This window comes from Temnothorax americanus, unplaced genomic scaffold (genome assembly GCF_048541705.1).
Source record: "Temnothorax americanus isolate GAGA-0224 unplaced genomic scaffold, ASM4854170v1 Scaffold46, whole genome shotgun sequence".
NCBI lineage: Eukaryota > Metazoa > Arthropoda > Insecta > Hymenoptera > Formicidae > Temnothorax > Temnothorax americanus.
The window spans coordinates 852,600-868,024 of NW_027509613.1; the positions used below are offsets into that span (position 1 = coordinate 852,600).

Here is a 15,425-nt window from a genome sequence, read left to right on the forward strand (position 1 = left end):
TCGTCCTCGCCACACTCGCGATAATCTCTGCCGAAGCAAGAGAATCCTTTTCCGTCAAGGTTCTTCAATATCGCGTATGTCTTTGCGCACCGCTCTCAACTGCGTGATATGACGCGGCATATTTAACGTTCACCAACTGTGGGATTTAGGTTTAGTCATGCATAAATGAGTTCATCGTCGAAACTCGAATCCATTTTCGACGTTGCGTATCCAATTGCGCGAAGATCCGACCGTAACAGCATTCGTATTTCATAGCGCTTGTAGTTTAACGTAAGATCTATAGTATAAAGATGTAAGATGTGTAATTCACGGAAAAAAAGGGAGTCGTAAAATATGGCAAAAAGGTTTTGCTACTATTGCTAAAATATAGCTCTCGCAGCAAAAAAATGTTATTTGTCCATATTTTCTACGCGGTGGCTAATTTTTTTCCACGTTTTAAAAATATTTTTATTAAAAAGCATAAAATAATAGATTATAATAAATTTGTATTTTCGTCTGTAACATATTTTGTAAAATCACAAAAGTTATAATTTACTGTGGGTTAAGACCGTAAGCGAAGAATTTAGCACTATTTTATTGACGAATCCCTAAGAGAGCAATCAGGTGGATGTCCCGTTATCCGCCGAACAGAAACTCTGTCTTTAGAAACGCATTAGAACATCAAAGAGACCGTTCGAATTAGAGGGCACCGCGTGGTCCGTCTACAATGAGGCGCGCTTGTATCCTGATATAAACCCGAGTCGTTAATGAGATATAATTCTCACGGATTACAGCCCTCGTTGCACTAAAAAAAAAAAAAAAAAGACGTTACCCCTCGAGACCGTACGTTAATTGTCGGCGACCAACGCGCGTTTACGCAACACGACACGCCGTAAGGGACTTCGTTCTCGAGATATATCTCTTTTTATCTCGCGTGTCGCGCAGATAACGAATTAATTGACGTTGATGAGCAGCGTATAATTAACGACGTCACGGCGCGCGTAAATAAGAAATCGAAAGCGAAAGAATAGCGGTTCGACGTCTCGTTATAGACAGAGAGACCGCGACTGGATATGTTGAGCAAAAGTATATATATATACGATTTAAAATTCGACGCCCGAGAAATTTGATAAATTACAATAAATTACAGACGGCGGTGACGCGTCACGAAGTCCTCGTTACTTAATGATTTCAGCGGGGAAAAAAACGAAAAAAAAAAAAAATAAACGCACCACGGGCTCGTCCGGGATTTGAACCCGGGACCTCTCGCACCCGAAGCGAGAATCATACCCCTAGACCAACGAGCCGCTTCGGTACGTTTCCTCGTATAAAAACACTAGTGCAACAGCTGTAATGTTATGCTAAACTAAATTAGCGATCTTACAACACGATTGTATGAAATATATGTGATTAAGGTTCCACCTGCCGCACAAGCCCAGTCACGCTCGTGTGCATTCGGATTTGCGCTTATCTCGCAAGAAACGGAAATAAAACGTTGTACATATCTTCGAATTGTGCGTCTTCGAGACGCGTTTAATTGTAAAATGAACTTTACTGTTAGATTAGAAATTTGATCAAAAGTAACTGGTCGAGGACATTTTAACAAAAAGAGAATATACGTATCCATCGCATAATATTTTCGACTATAGTTAAGTCCAATCAGTTCGAATCAAGTTCGAATATTCAATATTTTATCCCGCTGTGTGTTCGATCCATGTGTTCTCGCATTACTTTCTGTAAAACCTTTTTCTTGGGAATCTCAAATTACTAACGGTTGTGTAAGTTGACAACGCGATATCGTAAGAAATGAAAGTACATTTCTGCGGCGTACTTACAAGCAACGCCAGGTTATCGCCGCTTTTTTCATCGTTCTCCTTATTCTTCGGTCTACACCAGACACACGAACGACGCAGTGGAGTAGCGACGAAGGAAACGGATTAGAGAAACTGTATCACTTACAAGCCCTGGACGGACATAAAACGCGCGCGGGATTGATCCGCGATAACGAGAGGCGACGGGGATGGCGAAATGGCGGGAGAGCCGGAGAGGACGAGAGGAATCGAAGAGACGGAGACGACGGAGCACGGAGCGGCGCCGCGCCGGGGCCCGTGGCGCCATCTGTAGCCGGGGCGGTTGATTCGCGTTGCGTGCTATTCGCCTTCGACCTCCGCGCATCGTTCCATCGTGGAATAACCGGCGCGTTTTCAGGAATGCACGTGGCCTACAACAAAGTTGAGGAGGAAAGGTCACGAAGCGTGGGTTGTGCGCAATTACTTTTCATCGCGCGAGCGTAATTGCGGGATCCGCGTTCGTGTAAGAACCAAAAGAAAAAAAAAAAAAGAAAGAGGAAGAAAGAGAAAAGAGGGAAGCGGGAAATATATTCTTTATGTACCCGTTTCGTCCGAGTCTTATGTTAAACGCAAACGAGGGCTTCGTGAGGCAAATTTTCAGCCGGCGGCTAGAGAAACAAACAGTCGTCCCTTGGGGATATAACACCGCCTCCGAAAGGGGAGCGCGTAATAATGGGATAAGAAGGATATAAGAAAGAATAATGAAATCCTTTGCTGAAATCCGATACTCTATATATAGTCTATGTATAATGACCCAAAACACAGCGAGTGACACGGTATACATTTATCTGGAAAAAAAATCTTTTCTATTCACAGGTAAAAAGAAAGAAAACTCGTGAAAAAATCCTTTCTGACGAAAGGATTCTGCACGTCAATTTATCTCTGTAAAAAGATTAGTCCGAACAAATGTTAAACAAATGCGACTTAAGGTAGTTCTCCGGCGGTCCTTGTGTACTAGAGAAAATCGATTTTCTATTAGATTTTCTTGAAACTGTGAATATACGTTAATTTATTAGGTGCGTGCTTTATGCGTGGTATAAACTTCAGTATCTTTTGCGGTACAAAAAATCAAGATACTGAGCCTCAAAGCTTCAACTTTTACTAAATTTTGGCAAAAATTGAGACTTTGGGGGCTCAGTATCTCGATTTTTATACCGCAAGAGGTACTAAAGTAAGAAGTTTATACCACGCATAAAGCACACCTAAATTAACGTATATTCACAGTTTCAAGAAAATCTATAGAAAATCAATTTTCTCTGGTACAAGGACCGAAGAACTACCTTAAAAATAGAAAAGAAGTTTCTTTATGAATGCGGCCCATTTCCGCAGCTGCATTTTACGAATGGTGCGCGTATTTGTAAACGCGTATTTTAATACTGACCGCTCTTCAATCATAAAAGGACAAAATATTGATTAATGACAATTCGACAACTTTACCATCGCTTTATAATATTCCGGATTATTTCGATACAATAAAGTCCAACTGTTATTTTTTATTGTCTCCATTTCTGGTCGGAAATTATAGATTAACTCTAGAATCCATTAATAAAACAATACGAAAGAATGTACAGTATTTGTAAAAATAAATTCCGTGATCTTAAAAAATTTATCTAATCTTTAATTGGTATCGGTATTAATTAATAACGTATGTATGTTGTCGTCATTTTTATCATTTTTTATCTCGTCGCCTACCTTCGCTTTATCTTCCACACATAACGATAAACAATATTTTCTTAATTATTCATTATTATAGATGATAGATAGTTATTTGAGTATCGTACATCCAGTAGATATATGATAAAATTATTAATCATTTGAAAATATTCAATGTCCTATATAGATTGTCTATTTCTGCTCGGAGGACGAAAGATAGTGAGTATATTTTTTAGAAACTCAGCAGGTATCTTTAGGAGATTGAAACCTCAAAGGGCCGACTATGCCATAAAGTTTCACTGTCATTGAGAAAGGGTGACTTTACAAAACCATTTAGCGTTCAGAGATGTTGAAAAGAATGTGATCTTTTTAGATTCAGATCAGTCTTTTCTTAGAGAACAGTCATAACTATATCAAAATATCAAAACCTATATATTTTATATCGATAAAACATCTGTTATATCGGTGACAATAAAGTTCAATAATCGTACAACAAAGAGAAAAAGCCGCACGTCGTGTATGAAGAGTATTTACCGATCTGGATTACTATAATTACTGATCAAGTCCACAATATCGTTTAGATTCGTGCAAATTTACTATATCGTTTTACATTTAGATCTGATTAGTAGTTAACGCTAAGATTCGATACGTCGTTCACACGTCGCAGACGCGGTTGAAAATTATCGTCGAGCGAATTTCGCGTGTTTCTCCGGCGACGCGACGGTGAAATTTTCGTGCGAGCAAGAGCGAATTTTGGTTTCACGCGCTCGAAATGTCGCTCGGCACGCATGCCGAAGGAAAGCGGCGCGATTTAAGCATGCACGCACGAGGGAAAATCTCGGCGAGCGAACGAGCGTGATCGCGCCGCACCGGTTCGTTACAAGCACTGAATTTAATCGGCCATCAAGCACGAGCCCGAGATTTAACATGCCGTCACGGTCGTCCCTCCAAGGACGTGTCTTGAGAGTCATCTCGTTACACGCGTATGTACGTACGTACAAATGCGTCATGTGTATGTACCCGTTCTGGACGAATCGTGGAACGGTGTAATGTCGCGCCACGTGTAACGCAATCGTTTCGACGCACAACGCCGAGGATCGACGTCTCGCATTAAATGTCACATTCTAAATAGCGAATCATTACGTAAAGCGAACTGCCGTAAATCGTTCCCTTGATACAGAAGCGAAGCGTATATACGTATCGTTGTCGTCGCCATCGCCGCCGGAGCCACGGGACTTTCCCACGTTGCTTATTCGAAGAAAGTCACGAAAATGACCCTAATTCAACGACATTAGGCCATCGCAGGGGAAAAAAGGCATTAATCGCGATGAAAACGAAAGTATATATAGATCTTTTTTTTAAAGACTAATCGTGGAACGTAGTAACGTATATCGGAAAATTAGGATATTTAACTGGGTCCCCTTTTTTATGTAACATTGTAAGCTTCAATTACTTTCAAAAGAAAGATTAGAGACTTTAAGGTCTACCTTCCTACCATATAGAAGGAACCAATTAACTCTAACGACGGTTACAAAACACCTGGTTTTGATAAAGCAATTTGTAGCAATTTTCTTAATATTTATCGTTATATTATTATTCACACAAAAACGGAATTTTGCTTTCCACAACATATAAACATTCTAAATCCGCTTCATATGTAACATTTTCTTTTGTTTGTGCTTTTCATATCTTCTGATTTTAAGCATCAGTTTTTCTCCTTGACCGAAAAATTATAATCCATAAAAATAAAAAATCATAAAATGGATCTTCCCTACAAGGAAGAGAGCAGAAAGCAAGGCTTGTCGGTATCGCAAACTTTAAAAGTCTACAAGTGCCTGGTGCATCATAGATATACTGAAAAAGGATAGGAGGGATAACGCAAAGAAAGGAGTAGGAAAAGACGAGAAGAGAGGGTAACCGAGTGAAGCCCCTCCCTCGTACCCCCACCGTACATTGTAGAAGGATTATCCGGTCCCCCAGCAGAATCCCCACCAGGGCAGTCTGACAGGACCCACAACCCACCTGTACCACTCGGTTAGACCGTGCACGCTTCTCCGCTGATCCGTCGCACAGTATGCCCATAAGGCCCATTCGAGGTATACTTACGAGAGCGCGCGAGCGACCCGAGCCGATCCGCGCGGCAAAACGAGCGAGCGAGCGAGCGGAGAACCGATCGCAGGCAGTCGAAGTGGGACCGCGGAAAAATAAACGTGCAGAAGTGGGGGCCGATTCAAGAATCGATGTGGACACCCTCGCCTACCAAAGTCATTCACCTAACGGTCATCAGCGCGTCAAGAGTCTTCATCTTCTTCCGTTATCCGGTCTCGCCAATCGCGGACACTTGCCATCGCGTACGCCATCGGTCGGCTCGCGACCTGTTGCGCGAACGCAGTCGCGACGAGGCGCGAGTCCGAAGATACAGACATTTCGGCTAATCCGGAATTCATGACGGAATTCTGGAACTGCCCGCGAAAAAGAAAAGTGATTATTTTTCGGAGAAATCAGTTTCGACTATCGAATAGTGCATGACCGGAGTTATTAAGTTTATTTATGACGAGAGACTTTTTTTTTTAACGCATACATTTTAGTGAAAATTGTTTTCTAAGTGTGACTGCGATTTTGTGCCATCTTCCCTCTACCTGCAGCCAGCTGGACAATGAACAAAATCTTGCGGAATTCAATATCTTATAAGAGGGCGAGTAGTGTCTCGAGAGACATAGCCTTGGAAAGGTTGTGATACAATGGAATGCTTCATCTAAAATCGAGTCGCTGCCGAATGCTGTTTACATATCTGCACAACGTTAATTCATCGTAACGACAAAAGTACGTAATATATTTCTCGATACTCCAGTCGTTAAATTAAGGATTTGTGTGCGCCGGAAATAATATTGAAACGCAACGTCTATCAAAGTTTTTAATGACATCTCATTATTTTTGAAATCGTTCTTTAGTTTAATGACAGAAAAAATACATTTGGAGCTACAATCGTAACGAGACATTATCGCGACGTCATTCAGCTTAGCACAAGGGTTATGTGTTCAGTGCGATAACTAATTTACTAGACGCGCTTGTGCCCGGGAATCGTATTTGATGCAGTCTTAATGATATCGACCCGTGTAATTCCGCGTCATGCCTCGGGAACGGCGAGCGCGATCGAAACACGCGAGAGCGATGAGAATCCGCCACGGAATCGGTTCGTCGCGGATTAGGCATCGCGATGAGTTTTCGGTCGCGGCTCGTCAGGCCCGATGGACGCGCGTGCGTCGCCGACCCGCGCGCTCGTCTTCGTAAACCGTAGAATTTATTCGCGGCATCGCGCCGCGACGAATCGTCCGCGCATTCGATCGAGGGCCCCGGTTACGACAATAGAATCGGAAATAGCGCCGTGGTGCGTTGCGTTGCGTTTTGCGTCGCGCGCAATGCGAAGGCCGATCGGTAGAAACGCGCGCTGCGGAACGCCGCCGCCGCCGCATCGTTTCGAAAGAACGGAAGTTGCTCTTCGCAAACTGGAGCCATCATCGTTTCGCCGAGATGAGGTTGCGCGATGCCGCGGGGTCGCTTCCCCGCGGGACGATCGATTGCCGCGTTGATAGATGCGCTCAGTCGAGATCGTCAGTTAATTTGGGCGAATAGATGCGCAAACGATCGATCTCTCAAACGGTAGTATCGAGCGATAGCGAGAAGAACCGCCCGTCGGCCGCCGCCGGGCAGCTTCGTTCCACACAACGCTCTGATATCGACATGAATCTTTCCATAGTTTAACAAAAAAGAAACAAGAAAGCGCATTTATGTGTAACCGACAAAAAAATCGCAACCTGTATTTTTTAGCGCATATACACTTTGACGTTAATTAAAAGTAAACCGGAAAAAGTCGTCGTAAAAAAATCCTTGCCCCTGGTCCCTTTTCTCATAAAATTTCTCTATGTTGGGAAAGAATGCGAAATGGCAAAGTTTTTTACTCTTTTTATGAGAAAGAAAGGATAAAGCGAAAATATTTTTTTATGGAAAGAATACAACGAGAAGACACGCCTGTACCCGATCCCGCACGTTTTTTATTCTTTTCAGACAAACGGTTACTTTCTTCTTAAAAAAATAGACTTAAAGTATCGGGCAGATGTCTTACCGTAAGAGTTAGAAGCCAATTAAATCTTTAGCCATTGTTGCGAACTCTTTAGAAAAAGCTTTATATTTCATTTTCTTAACATTTTTAATGTTTTTTTTAACCTTGCCGCTTTTCCACACGTGTCATAGTTTCGACACAAAGAAAATTATAAATTAATACAGAAATCGCGTGTTTTCGATTATTATCCACTATCTATTAACTTGATGAGAAAAAAATCTCTTTTTGCGTAGAAAAATATAGGTAATTCGATTTATTAAATCTACTTCTGCACTTTAGTCAAATCAGTCAAATAGAACGGAATCTATATAAGTATTTATGATAACATAATAGTTATTTGTGTAACAAGTGCGGGAAGACTCGCCTTCGGCTCGTGCGTCCACTCCGCACCCGTGAATTTTCAACTTCACGCGCACGTGTTACATACCCTATTTTATATTACAAGTGCGTGGAAAGTGGTCTATCACGCGCGCGTCGCGCGCGGAATGGGCCACTTTCCACGCACTTGTAAAACCATTTACATATTGCCTTTGTCTACTCTAGAACAATAAATTAATTTAACACCTTTTATTTGCTCGTGTGCACTGAGTGAAAAAGTATACTAATAAAAAGGAAATTTTTCTGTATTTTAATAAATGGAGTCACAGTTGTATGCAAACTAATATTTACTAACATGCAGAAAGTTTTTTTCTTAGTGTGTATTTGGCTTTTTGACTTTTTTAAATTATATTATATAATAGATACCATTTCTACTTAAGCAGTTTTTTCTCATTATTGTATCTATCCTTTTTTTCCTTTATTTTTTCTTTTTTTCCTTTTTCCGATTATGGTTTTCGCTTTTTTTTTCTTTTTTTTTCTTTCAAGCCGTTGCCTCTGGAAATCCCTGAAATTGTGTAGTCCACTTCTGTCTTCTTCCGTGATTCTGAAGTCTGAAGATATCGACACCACTACCTTTACTGCGAGATGCGGAGCATATAGACTGGCTGATTACAGTTTTATTTCTTTTTTGGTGCACATTCTTGCGCGACTCTGTTGTCACGTGCTCCGGTATTACAATCGTAATAATTATTGGGATCGTAAGAAATTCTGTTTACTCAATTTATTAAGGTTCAACATTTAGCTTAACGTGAAAATGTAAAATTACATTATGTAATAAATATCTAAATAAGTAAACGCTCGTTATATATATATATATATATGCGTGAAAACAAAGAAAAGTCAAAGGGTCAAATACGAGCAAATAAAAAAATGTTACAGTTAAACAATAGCTATAGTTTACTAACCTAGAATAGAAACATTGCCTTTGTCTACCCTAACAATATACTATAGCTAATTTAACTATAGCATCTGTTATTTGCTCGTATATTTGGCTTTTCTTAATTATATTGTACTATGTGATATTATTTCCGCTTAAGCAGTTTTTTTTCTCATTTTTTTCGTGTCTATCCTTTCGCGACTTAATTAAATTACGATTTCGATTAAATTTATATTAAATTTTCAAATGATGCTGCGCGCCTATATATAAAGGAATCTCGTATCAAGGTTAAAACTGAACTCTATACTCTTCGACGGGAGAGTCCTTTTTTTTTCGTGATGAAAGAATAGCGAGTGGTGTTGAGAAGGTCAGCATGGGAAAGGAGAACAAACGCGGCGCGCGATTCGCAGAAATTACACGACGATCGATCGCTTTGTAAGCACCATGACAAATGCTCACCTCGCAGCCATCATCAATGATCGCCGGGCAGAGATTTTGCGCGGGAGTACGTTACGATTCTCACGGCGAGCCGGTGCCCGTTTGGCACAACAATTGCACGCAATTCGCAAGGTCAGGCCTCGTGGCGGTCCCCGACGATCTCGACGATGATCATCGTCGTCGCGATCCGCCCGACGCGATAATACGCGTCGAGTTTTGTCGCCGTATGTCGAGAAACGAGCGCTTATTATAGAGCCTGCAAAAATGGACCGCCGCCGTCGCTCGGCGACGAACCAAAGATTTCCAGATGGTTTACATTGCCAAATATCAGATTTGTATTCTCGTGTTCGGATGTTGTCGCGATAACGTCTTGTTACGGTTAGCGTAAAAAGGACAGCAGTCAAGCTCTCTCTCTCGTTGCTGTGAGGAAAACGTAAGATCGCCCGGAAATTAAAAAGAAGGGGACACACGATAATAGCTTGCAATTTTTAATCCCGCGTGCGGAGTCGCGCGGGCTATTACGATTATAACAAGCCGCGTGAATCAGCTATTTATATGCACCGACCGCGGCGACCAAAGATCGGCATAACAAGTGTGCGGCAACCACTTATCGTCGTTGAACGTAATTGTAAAATTCCCGATTACAACGAATAATTCTCGCGAAGCGAGAGATAGCTTTTATTATTCGCCTGGGTAAAACCAGGACGTCGTTTGATTTACCTTGCCTATTTACGGTGATTTTGTAAATCTTTGTCTTTAAATATTTCTAATAAAAATTATTTAGTTGTACGTAAATGCACTTGATAGCCACATGTCCATCATCTTAAAAATTATTTTAAAGTTATGTTTAGGAACATTATAAGTAAATAACATAAAATAGTAAATAATGTTACAAAGTAAATATATTAAAAAGAGAAAAATATACGAGAGAATTAATAATTGATTAATTATATAACTTATAATTTTATATTTTATATTTTTATAGTATATGTGATTATGTATATTTGAAAATTTTTATAGTATATGTGATTATTTATATTTGATAATTTTTTCCATTTCTATGCGGAATCTAATCCGTTAACCTCGTTTGATTTTATCTGACGACATTGTGTTGTGCTATGTTGCGACACCTCGGCACGGCAACAATATCATTTAAACATCGCAATTGCATCGACACGGAACGCACTGCCGTGCATAGGAATCACCAAGTGAGACTTACCTGTTACCGGATGCACACCTCTAATCAACACAGGTTGCCATTGATCAGGCGCGCGGTTGGATCATATCTGTTCATCGTCAGGCGCGAATGTCATCCAGCTCTTATCTACGAAAAATCCGAGCAATTAGGCTTACAAAATGAGAAGCCTTGAGGCTGTCGCTAATAAGATCGTACCGAATAATCTGACCACAATTGAGAAATGCTCGGCGATGTCGTTGGGTTTTGTCGGCCGTCGAGCGTCACCGAGCAAGCCGCGACACGGATACCGCCGGTTTTTCGACGACGTTAGAAAAATATCGTAAACCGTGGCGACAGAACGATCACGTAAGAAGAGATATTTGCGCCCTGAACGCGACTCGAAATAATACGAAATAAATTATCAAGCGTAAAATAGGCCTGTACGTCAAACAGATCACCACCGCGAAGCACTGGGGTGAAATGGCGGTGATTGTTGCGTGACGCGACGGAAGTGTATACGAATGCAGGTGGGGCAAAAAAAAAACACAAACACGGAATTGCAAGCGCGAGCCGCGCAGCTACATACGCCGCGGCAGAAACGGCGTCGTCTGCAAATGGTAAGTGTCAACGACTGTTGGGTGTAGGTCAGGAAAGACTCCGTTGATCAAACAACAGATGTCTTTTCCATTAGTTGAAATTTACTTTCCCATTTAACGTCGGTCTGTCACGTATGAAAGTCGCTGGAGGTAGGGTACGGTTATGCCCTCGGACCGCGGCAAAGCATCTAGGTCACCTCCTATTGTCCCATATTCGTGATCGCCAGACACATTTTGGTAGAGAAGAATCCGAGGAATGTCGGGGAAACATGTCGCGAACGGTCAAAAAGAGGGAAGAACCCATATATATATAAATAAAAAAAGAAGAGTCACGCCGAGAAACGTTACGGCAGGGGTCCATCCCGTATCCCGTCCGTTTCCGATCACGGTATCGTTCCGCTGGCCTACGCAAATGCACGTTGTGCAAGGGATCATGGCGTGAAATAAGTGCGACGAGGTGTGAAAACGAGACCGCGCGGAGCCACGGTCCGTTTTCTGGACGATCGGCCAAAGAAGGCGAAAGGAGTCGGCGAGGAACTTGAAAGCCACGGGTGCGAGAGAAAGAAAGAGAGAGACAGAGACAGCCGAGAGAAGAAAAAAAGCAAGCGCGCAAGAGTTTTCCGCTCGTTGAACGTAACACGCACCGCTTTGCCACGATCCAGTGATTCGCGCTCGCGCTGCACTGCAAAGCGGCGCATTATGCAACGCGCTTCTTCTCTTACCCAATCGTGCGCTCGATCGGTGTAGGCGCACGATAAAGATTGCATCGTCGACTTGTCAAAGATACCGCCGGCGTTTGATCTACTTTTCGTTTCCGTCGCGTAGGAAGCGATTCGTTGGAAGAAGCGTCGCACGATCGTTTTCTGCTGTCGCAAATGCACAATATAATTTCGATATATCTAACACGGTCCGTTAGTTTCTCTAATATTTTCCAACAATGTTCTTTCACAACTCGCAGAATCATTCAGAAAATATTGATACGAGAATAACGACGTACACTGAGAAAAAAAAATTTATTAATCCCAAGAGATATTTAGTCCGATACGTTCAACCGAACATTTTAGTTAGTTAACTAAACGTTAGTTGAATTAATTAATTCTCGATTAAAGAAACTAAATAAATTGTTGAAACAACTAATGTTTAGTTAACTAACTAAAATGTTTAGTTGAACGTATCGGACTAAATATTTCTTGAGATTAACAATTTTTTTTCTCAGTGTAAGATCTGAAACTAAGCGTAGAAATATTAAACGATTAAATAATTTGTTTAAGCGCGCGGAGCAAAGACGCTTGAAAAAATTTCCGGCGTTAATCTTTTAATATCGCGAAAACAATAATCTATAGTAGGTAAATTTAATTATTATACAATTATCTCGTTTATATCATTAATTGATAATTTTAGCTATTTCATACGCATCCTATATATAGATATTGCCGAGAAATATTTGGCATCTTTTAAGAAAATTAACTTTTATATGTTTTGAAAAAGTCTGGAAAGCAGAACAACACACAACACGTTAGGAAAGTCGCGGTTATAATTTGTGTCAATAACAATCAGTCTTTTATTTGCTATTTATGAGGCAACGAGGTAAGGGAATAAATAAATAATTAGATGTTTAGAATGATATTCACATTGTAGACATGTTAACTGACTATGGAGGTCACGATTCTCAGTCATCAGAGAGGAAAACGACTAAGAAGAAGAATGGTATTTTCTGAAGGACAAAATTTTTCCGAATATCTTTCAACCGAACATTTTTCTCCGATTTAATCGCCAAAGTAATATTCTCACATTGTGAAGTGCAGAGTAATTCATTTGTACACCGCCAGTTCGTTAACGCATTCAGAAATCGATTGTCTTCTATTGCAGATGAACCAACAGTGCAAGGTGTGCGGTGAACCAGCGGCTGGCTTCCACTTCGGTGCATTCACCTGCGAGGGTTGCAAGGTGAGTTTTGTTTAATTTTTTTATCTCTTTCTGTCTCTCTCTCTCTTTTTTTCTTTCTTACGGCACAATTGCGCTGCGCAAAATTGAAAACCGATTAACGGAACGATTATATATAACGCGAATTCTCTTGATCTTTACTTAAATTTAAACTCATTTCTCGCCTTTATTATGACCCAGTAAACGTCAAGTAACATACGTGTTACATTATATTTGCGTTGTTGAGCAAGAAATTGTAACTTGCATGTAAGTGCATTTAGCGTTACTTGGTGTTTACTGGAGATTCTCAATGATAAAAAGCTTTCTATTATCTCGTCTAACACTGCTACATTCTACATACTTAATACCTATACGTAATTATATACCGCACATCATCGAGATTGGAAAGTACATGCAAATTGGATGAAACAAAAGTGATGACATAAGATCGAATTCGAACTTGTATCTTGTACTTTGCGTTGCACGCTCGAAATATCGCAAAGGGAGACTCGCGTTCCGAAGAATCGTTCTACCGAGAGGCAGCGGACGTGAAGGAGATCGGTCTCGCCTAAACCATCGAAAAAGTGCGTCCGCGATCGCGAGAGGAGAGAACCTCGCTCCTGATCCATCGCTCTAATAGCCAAGTTTTACTCGCCGCGCTCTTTCTCGGCCGCTGCGACGAGCGGAGAGCTGCGCCGCGCCGCGCGGGCGACGCTCTTTCCCGGTTTCGCAAAGATCCACGAGCCGCAAGCGAGCGATCGCTTTCACGAGCCGCTCCGTGGCCGAGGTTAAACGTTCGGTCAGGCATGCGTGTCAACCTGGTCCGAAATGGTCCGAAAGCAGCTGGTGCACGTGCCCGCGATTCAGTTAAAACGCTACAAAGTTACAAACCGATCCGATCCCCGCGGCCACATCAGCGTTGAAAAAGCCACTCGCTCGAAGCGTGAAGCGCTCGAAGAGCGAGAAAAACGAGAACGTTGGCGGGGAAGGGCCGCGGGACCGCGCGGAGAAGGGAGAGCTGACATGCTACGATGGGCCTGAAAACGAAAATAACGAAACGAAACAATGTCGTGCTGACGTAACCGTGAACTAGGGCGGAAACAATTGTGGCGGACAAGTGCGAAGCGCCGGAAACGGCGGCGTCTCGAGGCGGCCCGGCGATCGGAACGGAAAGGAAGGAATCTCTCGCGTGCGCCCGGGTCCTGCTCCCTTTTCCTGTTTGAATAATAAGCTTTTAACGATTGTAATTAAACTCTTAAATGTTGAATTACACAAACATCGTAGTCGAGCGCTCACTGGGAAAGACAAAAGAGGCAGAACGTAAAGGGAGATATAAAAGAGACAAGTTTTTTTATTTCGAATAATAATGAACTTTCGCTCGTTAGCATGATAACCGTTGTTCCTCAAGTCCCTTCTTGAATTTAACCGCGTAGTAATAAAAACGACTCCAGTTTCCCAAATCCTTTGTTTCCTACCTCGCAAACGTACTAAACGAGTTTCCCGAAGACCTAATAACTGTCCAAACGTGATGCCACGAAACGAGCATATAGCGTGGCTTCCAAGTATAGGACCGTTTGCATAACTTCAGCGTGCGCGACGGACGATGGGGCCGCACGGCCGGGGCCCGGGGAAAGAGGGACCAGTAATAACGGTAGCATTTTCTCAATTGTGTCATCGCTTCTGAAGCGTCGCGCGTTCCTTTTCTTCCTCGCGTAAGCGTCTCGCCCCGGCAAGAAGGTGGAGGACAAGCGCGACGACGACGACGACGGCGACGGCGAAAATAAACGCGATGCCGGCCCATAGGTCTCGGCAATGCGCGCATCGGGACCACCAGGCCGCAGGAAGAGCTCGTTTCCAGGACAAACGAACCAGAAACGATTAATAATATGGCGTGCGTACGGGCAGAAAAAGCGAAAGTGGACAACGCGGCCGCGTGCGCGCGTCCCTTTAAACGCTCACCGATTCGCAGGCGATGTGACATAGAGCCTGCTGTGCGCCGAGCGACATATAAACCGCGACGATTGGGAAATTCTAGCCATCAATCCAAGCGAGGCGAGCCGAAACTGTCTCGCAACGACCTGCCTGTAAAAAGCGACAGCTCGCAATGGCGATACGTTTAAAATCGTTTAATATTTTGCACAAAATTAAATATTAAAAATGTCATGTATTCGAGAATGTTATTCTGTAAAATGTATTTTTTCTTCACGTGAAGATTTAGTAAGACCCTGCCTTGTGCTGTCGGAGATTCTATCTTAAAACCACGCCATTGAAACCACGCCATTCATTATACGACCGAGATATTTCGAGCGATAATTTTTTACGTATTTCCCTCTATGCAAAAAGAGAGAAACAAAGAGAAAGAAATCTTGCGACGACCGAGTGGGGGGGTCGTTGTTCCCCATCTCCGGTAACGAAAGCAACGAGCGCAGTGTCG

General features: G+C 42.2%; 1 protein-coding gene, 1 long non-coding RNA gene and 1 other non-coding gene across 7 annotated transcripts in view; 1 reads left to right on the forward strand and 2 right to left on the reverse strand.

Annotated features, from left to right (window-relative positions):
* The window catches only part of LOC143903405 (uncharacterized), an 85,985-nt gene extending 83,916 nt beyond the window's left edge, over positions 1–2,069 (reverse strand). The window contains exon 1 of one of the 2 annotated variants that reach the window (XR_013258710.1): positions 1,815–2,064. This is a non-coding gene — a long non-coding RNA (uncharacterized LOC143903405). Of the gene's footprint in view, positions 1–1,814 lie in introns of both variants that reach the window. The other variant, XR_013258711.1, reaches the window with a different exon arrangement.
* Positions 1–15,425, forward strand: part of LOC143903403 (uncharacterized) — a 143,446-nt gene that overhangs the window by 122,331 nt on the left and 5,690 nt on the right. For 2 of the 4 annotated variants that reach the window (XM_077416964.1, XM_077416963.1), the window contains exon 2: positions 12,938–13,015. In XM_077416964.1, the coding sequence (XP_077273090.1) occupies positions 12,938–13,015 (78 nt within the window). Of the gene's footprint in view, positions 1–5,510; positions 6,306–12,703; positions 12,847–12,937; positions 13,016–15,425 lie in introns of those variants that run through there. The other 2 variants (XM_077416961.1, XM_077416962.1) reach the window with 2 other exon arrangements.
* Positions 1,215–1,286, reverse strand: Trnap-cgg (transfer RNA proline (anticodon CGG)). The gene has a single exon. It is a non-coding gene; the product is annotated as a tRNA-Pro (tRNA).